Source organism: Diaphorina citri, unplaced genomic scaffold (genome assembly GCF_000475195.1).
Source record: "Diaphorina citri unplaced genomic scaffold, Diaci psyllid genome assembly version 1.1 scaffold4396, whole genome shotgun sequence".
NCBI classification, from domain to species: Eukaryota; Metazoa; Arthropoda; class Insecta; order Hemiptera; family Psyllidae; genus Diaphorina; species Diaphorina citri.
In genome coordinates, this window is record NW_007381795.1 from 1 (window position 1) to 8631 (window position 8631).

At 36.5% G+C, this 8631-nt stretch overlaps 1 protein-coding gene across 1 annotated transcript; it reads right to left on the reverse strand.

Moving 5' to 3' along the window:
• Positions 1 to 5310: 5310 nt before the first annotated feature.
• Positions 5311 to 6623, reverse strand: LOC103521016 (the record flags this gene model as incomplete). The annotated part of the gene is given in 1 exon segment (XM_008486121.3): positions 5311 to 6623. A coding segment is annotated over 1 exon segment (910 nt), but the record flags the coding sequence as incomplete, so codon positions are not given.
• Positions 6624 to 8631: the final 2008 nt, after the last annotated feature.

The window sequence follows — 8631 nt, forward strand, 5'->3', positions numbered from 1 at the left end:
AGTCTTTTGACCTGTGTTCCGCGTAAAGTTCGGGACACTCAAAATATGGCCCACGGAAAAAAATGTTGAGAATAGCTGATCTAAAGTAAATAATACCGTCTAGATGTGCACCACATGAGTACCGGCGCGGTATATCTATAGTTATGCATATACATCATACGTATAATTATACAGATTATTACCAGTACGATTCTATGTTTAGAACGCTTTTGACAGCATCCGGATCCAAAACAAAATAATAGAGATGTTTGGAGAAATAAATTGTTGATTTCAGGTGAACGTTTTATTCAAACCAGAATCCGCCTCCTTATTCTAACATTCTTGAATCCTTCTTATCTACATCTTAAAATACGGATTTCTTCAAATTTCAAATCCTGAACTTGCCAGATTATAGTGTTTCCTCGTTAGGCCCCCTTTTTGGCGGTTTGACCTAGTAGAAAATCAGTGGCGTACTTTTTCGGGTACCCCCGCAAGGTTTCGCCTGAGGACCCTTTGGTTCAATAGTATATTGACCCAGGGAAGGAGGAGGGGGGAGGGATGTTCCAATTTTAAGAGGGACCATTTAAATGCCCTAGGCCCCGCGGGGGTGTGTTATACACCAGTGCAGGAAGCCAAGTTTATCCGAATGGCAACTCAAATTCAGTCACTCCACTCTTTTTCTCCCTCTGGATATTGAGCTCATAATTTATCAAGGAGGACCAACCTGATTGACATGTCGGTTTCTAGAGTAGCTCATCAATATTCCACAAGAGTATGAGTTACCTGTGACTATGGTGTGGTCAGTGATAATGGTCACCCCAACACAGCGTGAAGTGTAACTGAAACCATTTCAGGAAGCGTTTAAGAAGGGGTCAGATGAACATTTTGAGGACGAAATCGCTGGAAACATTTCAGAAAAGGTATTAAAAATTACAATAGAGAATCATAAGAGCCAGCCTAGTTAGCTTGCAAGGTACGTCTTTTGTAAGCGCTAGGTAATGGATTCGATTCCCGCCCGGAGGGAAATTTATCCTAAACAGGTAATGTTCGTTCCCGGAACGGCTAGCTATTAGCTTTCTCCTATCCTATCCTACTTCCTATCCTACTCTTCGATTTCGGGATAAGACCATTATTACAGTTGCTCACTTCTCAGACGTTGAAGACAGCACAAGCTAGACTCTGGAGCCTGCAGTAGACTACCTAAATCAGGACCTGATAGCTCCTGACAGAACCAGTGGAATCAATATTCATCTCAAACATTGTCCGTTCCAGACCTCTCACAATTCCCAATCCGTCCTAGTCCTAGTCCAAAACAATTCCAATTATTCCTGTTTACCATTCATCAATTTCTTTTTTTGTCAATCTCCTCATCTCCATTTCTTCCGTCAAGTCATGAGGCATGAAATTTATTCATTTCTCTTCATGACTTTCTTTTTATTTCTCTTAGGTAATTTATAACGGTGTGCTAGTCAAGTTTTATTCGTTTGGTGATGCTAGAAGGGTCGACGCGGTTCTAGACGAAAAGTTTATACTTGTACCCTGATGAGATAGCGAAATACATTTACTCTTGGAATTTGGAAATGAAAACAAGAATTTCATTTCAAAATCTTGCACACGACTAGGAATGAATCATTAATGAATTGGAAAACGTCTGCATAAACGCGACTTGAGATTCATCTCATACTTTGCTAATACGAAATTCCATGTACTGAGCTCAGCTATGTGTATATTAAAACCAGACTGCGTGCACGATATAATCCACCCACTAGCTCACATCTTAGACACGAACATAAAATATATATTCAAGTGAATCTTGGCAAGTGTCAACCCTTCGTGAGAATTGAAATCTACAAAATTTGACAAATGCAATCAAGCGACGACGCGACAAAAATATACCCAGCATCAGCGTATATGCAAATGATGAGCTCATGATTTGTGAATAATTCCTCTCTATATGCAACATCCTAGATTATAACAAAGAAAACAACATGTAAGAATCCGCTGACTTTTACTTGCATTTGGCACACTCCGTGGTTTTCATGATGTTGCAATATTCACTGTTAACACAAAACTAGAGGAAGTGAATGGGATAATCGCCTGATTAATTTCCTCTTAGGCGTGAGCGATGTAATCTCAAGATTTCACCGATAAGATAAACAGGATTACAGACAATCATATGAAATGTCCTCCCTTAAAGACGCATCTTTCTTGAGTTCCTTATCCAATCTATGCATTAACTTGATTTATTGATTGATAACAAGCTCTAAGTATCGTTAATATAAAGAGCCTCCTCTTCAATGCAGATGCTGATCAATAGAATAGATTCAATGATAAATTTCAGATATGTTGTGGCTGTGGTTTCATGGACTTCACAAAAATGAAGAATCTTTCAGTCGCTTCAACTGTTCAACTACTGAAAATCAAATGAAGAAAAATAGATAACAAATAAGTAAAGGATTATATGGAATGAGTTCTACTGTAGTTTAAGTAGAAGCATACTCGTACACCAGCAAAGTCCTAGATGAAGTTTGATGCTATTCCGCAAGGGACCATTGGATCTGAACAGCTAACCCTTTCACAGGACAAGGATTATGCATATGTATATCAACTACATATCCCACGCAAATGAATGAATAAAAGATATCGATGAATAACCTGCAATTATTACAGAGACCTTGCCCCTTCATCTGCAACACTGGAAGAGACCAGCAAAGTCCTAGATGAAATTTGATGCTATCCCGCAAGGGACCATTGGGTCTGAACAGCTAACCCTTTCACAGGACAAGGATTATGCATATGTCAACTACATTGCCCACGCAAATGAATGAATAAAAGATATCGATGAATAACCTGCAATTATTACAGAGACCTTGCCCCTTCATCTGCAACACTGGAAGAGACCCAATGGCATTCCAAGCCAACCTTTGACCGTTTGATATGCCAATCTCTAACCTTTGGCTAATGTTTCATATGCCAATCTCCCCTACGAAAATTTTTTATTGTTGAGTCAAAATTTTAGTAAGAAACCGCTTCAATACAGGTACAACAATTTTATACATATTTCATGCGAACATGTCGAAAAAGATAGCTACCGTGATAATGAAATGTGACAATGTTTTAGTCATTGCAATTCACAAAGGTGAGCGATAGGTCACAGCTGAAATACGAGTAATACTACTCGTATGCCAGTATGTTTTGGTACAATCTCGCCTTCTCTCTCCTCTTCTCTCCCTTCATCTCCTCCTATATGAAAATATTTGGGACGTTGCGTTGGTACATCCACTGAATATATTTTTTAGCCCGTCCTTCCTTTATTATTACGATAGTAATAATAAAAGGTATAAGGGACGGGCTATTGTATTCGCTTCGGTGTCGACTGTCTGTCTGTCTATCCCCATAGAAGGACTTACCCAAACCTATATATCAAATTAAAGGTCTTTTTACCAGGAACACGAAAGTGGTGCTGCAAATTTTGTCCAGAAAAAAAATCTTTTTTGGGAGATTTTTTCACATTTTCTCACACAAATGAGCTCTGATCTTGAAATTTGTCGCGACGACCTATGAACTCAAAGCGAGAAAGTTTTAGATAACACTTCAGTCGATAATTAAGACCGGTTTTAGCGTCACCTGTGTTGGGCTACGCCGAGCAAGGCCAATAAATGGATGGGTGACTTCAACATTATATTGGGAGTAAAGGGCGAACGGGCTCTAGTCTCGATCCTGAGATATGATCAATTTTTGATCGCTAAAATCACCATAAGAAATACACGGAGTGCAGAGACTGCGGGAGAGAAAACTTTTCCTTGCTCGCCTAATATTTGAGTTTCGTTTATGTTTTTTTTGTTTGATAAATACAAGTTCGGCCATGCCTTTTCCAGAAGTTTGGCCATGCCTCGGGATGAACTAGCGGGCTTCCGGAGCGAAGCGACGGAATTCAGCTAGTCTTATATTATAAGAACGAGATCCATTCACTCATTCACATTTCATAGTTCACACACTGATCGTTCTATCTCGAGAACCACAACACCTAGAAAGCTTAAATTTGGTAGGAATATTCCTTTTATGGTCTGGGTGTGCAATAAGAAAGGATTTTGCGAAAATCTACACCGATCCTGAGATATGATCAATTTTTGATCGCTGAAATCTCCATAAGAAATACACAGAGTGCAGAGACTGCGGGAGAGAAAACTTTTCCTCGCTCGCCTAATATTTGAGTTTCGTTTATGTTTTTAGTTTGATAACTACAAGTTCGGCCATGCCTTTTCCACAAGTTTGGCCATGCCTCGGGATTGAACTAGCGGGATTCCGGAGCGAAGCGACGGAATTCAGCTAGTATGTTATATGGACCAAGTGCTGAAAGAAGTAAGAAACTTTCGTCGAGGTATAAAACTAGGTAGATAAGCATGTACCTCTACCTAGCTAGGTACGTACATTATGGTAAAATCGTGGGTAGGTACATGGTACATACGTATACTTAAGGAAAATTCACATTGCCAGTGCACGGCCAAACAACAGAAGGAAAGTGGGGGGAAATGCCTACACTTAGAAATCACAATCTAAACTAAAAATATTTTCACAAAAAGTAAATTCAACAAAAATAAGGAGATAGACAATAAAATCTGTATGTGTGATGTATGTGCTAACGTTTCTTCTGTTTATTTTGCGTTTTTATGAAAATTTAGTGTTATCTGTGTTTACATATTCAATGCAAATTTTCAGTAAAATCTGTATGTGTGATGTGTGTGCTAACGTTTCTTCTGTTTATTTTGCGTTTTTATGAAAATTTAGTGTTATCTGTGTTTACATATTCAATGCAAATTTTCAGAAGTAATATCTGTATGTGCTAACGTTTCTTCTGTTTATTTTGCGTTTTTATGAAAATTTAGTGTTATCTGTGTTTACATATTCAATGCAAATTTTCAGAAGTACAAAATCGTGACTGTATAGTATTAAGCTTTAACGTTAAGTATTTCAGCATAAAATGTACACACAGTTTACTTCGTCCGAAACGAAAAATACGCAGGAACATGTGTAAGATACCGGCAGCAATTTATTTTCAAACAACTTTAGATACATAAATAAAATGTATCATGTTTTGGCTACTGTCAAGATCTAAGGTACCCAGTTACCCAGGCTCAGATTTACCTGACTCCAATGAGCATATGCCAGAATAAACCTTTAAATTCTGCTGGAAATTACATGTGAATATGTACATAATTTATATGTATATTGTTATTGACTGTTGTCCACATGTAAATACTGGTTGAAATTTTTCAATGAATGATAATTGGAACACAGAGGAAACAGGAAACCCAAGTTCTTACGTTCTTACCTTTGAAGATCTTGCTGTAGTTGATGGCAAAGCTGTAGTTGTTAATATCATCCTTGACGTCGATGCCAATGTAGATGTTGTAAGTTCATCATCAAATACAGCAATATCGTCTTCATTGTCATCCTCATCCTCATCATCCGCAATATCATCATCTTCTTCATCATCCTCATCTTCGTCATCATTATTATTGTTGTTATCATTCATAAAGTGATTTCCTTTTGAGACCAAATCATCAATTTTCATAATGGATCCATTAGAACTCGTGTTCCTAACGGGTTGCATGAAATGTGGACTATCCTTTTGGAGATATTGATCAAAATATGGCGGACTCTTTCCTGAATTTTCTTCGTTAACATTTGGAGTAGATTTTGTTGCTAAATCAAAAGTAGGTGGTGCCAAATTATTTGTATTAGAGAGATCATTTAGTTTAATTCTATCCTCATTGTTAAATAGTTTGTATGTTAAAGGTAAGTCTAAGAGATCAATAGTAGTATCCATAGGTTGAACATGGCCTTCTTTAAGAACTAGTGGTGATGCTTTAGTTGTTGTTTCTTTGGGAGTAACAAATATAGGTTTCTTCAAAGTGACATCATGTAAAGTGTGTTTCAAAGAAAAACTATCAACGGGGCTAGTACGTTTTGCACCGGTCTTTAGTTTTAAGGGTTTTGCCGTTGTAGTCATTACAACATGCACTTTACCAAGAGGTTTACTGTTGTGATTAGGTTTATTTTTGACAGCTAATGTTCGGTTTACATAATGGTGTTTATGTCTAATATTATGGGTGGATATGTACTTGGTATTAGCTTTTGGTAAAGTGTATTTTTTACCATCGGTATAACTATTTACATGCATTATATACACAATTAAAATTTCTACAATACAAATATATAGGAAATTGTTATTTTTCATTTTATGAGACTTTATAAATATATTTTTTTTTAGTCCTATTATTTCAATGAATTTAGATTCACTGATGCATTTTACTGAAATGAACCACACTTGTCACTTGAGAATTCAATTTATTGTCCAATAAAATGTGCATTAGTTTTAGACTAGGCATAGTGTTGGTTTTACGTTCACTTCACATCATAATTCACTATTTTTATTATCTATTACTTCTTTTTTTAATGTTATTTAGATACAGAATTTATGCAGCTATTTTTTCTGTATTTTATGTATGTCGTCTCATTTGACTATGATTAAGAACGTTCAATATACTACAACTTTATGCAGTCTCTACAATCAAAGCATCCATTCTGTTATTTTGAAAAAAAAAAAAAAAAAAAAAACTATGGAAATATTTAAATCAAGTTGATTTCTATTTTTCTCTCTGATTTTTTAATTAAACTTGATATAACCTGCGTGGATGTTCACCATCCCGAAATATCCTCCTCCTATAAAGATGTGGGCACTAGAAATGATTTCTCCAAGAGAAAACCTATGAAAAGTATGATGTTGATGAGTTCCGCGCTAGTAAACGTTATAGCAAACACGTAGAACACAAACGGTCTGATATCCAATGAAAACTATAGTTGAAATAACAGAGAGACTCGAGTGGAGGTTTTCCATGACAACTTGAAGGATATAAAATGTTATTTGATGTTTAAGTTAAGGGATAAATACTTTTTGTCCCTCGTAATATAAATACGCGAATTTCAACTTGGTGATTGGAACAGAAAAAAATTGTATAACCTGTTACGAAAATCTCGTCAAACATACAGAGTCGATATCGGAGTGAGGACTATCTGGACGGTTCATGTAAAATGAAACTTGATGGAATAGTATGGCATAGAAATGGTTAGTCAAGATGGTCTTAGAATTAAACATCGTCATGCGATAAAAACATTAGCATGCGATTACCCGCTGAATAGATAATTCACTGGCATTGATAGTCCTAACATATATAGCTCATCCATAAGGCAGTTTTTTACACAGTTGGGATATTTTGTAATACTTATGGCAGCTCCGTCTCGCACATACACATTACACTTTTGAGGGGGGAGTAAATTATTGTTCTATAAATTAGGCTATTATTTATGTTGCAATTATGACCCACAGTAAAAGAGCGCCATAATACTGACTACAAACCTGTGGGAGAGAACAACCTACTCACGCATTATATATTTGGATGATAAGGTATGTTGGGAAATGCCATATAGAATAGGCAGTGAAAATGGATAAATTTCTCTAGGATTTTATAAGTCTTAAAGCATTTGAAGGATTTCAATTATGTAGCAATGTGACTTCAACATAAACATTATCCTCACTCGGACGTAACAATCTATGTATTAAGACAAAGTGTGAGATTCATTTTTAAAGTTCTTCTACGATAGTCTTATAAAGACGTGCATAACAAAGACACGGGCTAAGAAAGCGAGCCGAGATTAAGAAGCAAAATATGTAATCTTTGTATGACACTGAGATTATAAAAGAAATATTAAAACAGCGATATATAGAGATAAGTGTGTTGTTTATTACCACATAAAACACATGACAACCAGAGAGAGTGTGCGCGTTTTACCCTGACTTATGAGCGATCTCACGCTGCAAACTGCCTAAAATGGATATCTTGACTTGGACTCGAACACCAACCCTCCAGATCCGAAGTGCCTACCGCGGCATACCCTACACCACCTGAGTTGGTTTATTGCACCCTGAGATTATGTATAAAACAAGTGCATTTAATTCCACTAATAGGTTTGGAACCACATCATAGCATTGCCCATTACAGATTTTATCTTTCTACTCGACTCAGAGTCATCTCGACATTCAATAGAAGTTCCAACACCAAAAACACAAATGCTCACAAATCGATCAAAGTGTACACTCAACGACAGAAAACACAAAAACACCAAGAATATGAAATATTCAAATTAACAGAAATACCGCACAGATTTAAACAAGCCACGACAGCGAGTGATTTGAACAACACACATAATATACAGCAAACATATACGTTACAATAGCATACAGAATCTCAACAGTGCAAAAGTGCTTCTAGCATTTAAATATAATATACATATAAACATATAGAAAAGTCAAATGCTCTTGTTGTTGGCTGAAAAGATGTATACAAATGAGTGACAAAGGTTGCGAGACAAAGTCTTGCAGATCAAACAGGTTAGAGATGGTTCTAACGATTCCGGGAGAAATGGACCAACAGAAATCGCTCCTAGGAACCAATGATCATTGATATGGAACCAATACGAGAATGTTTTCCAACGAGCATAAAGTCCACTATAGTGGAAGTAGGAAACAAGATCATTTATGCCTCTTGATGCTTTCTGACAATATAATTGTTACCACATGTATGACTTATA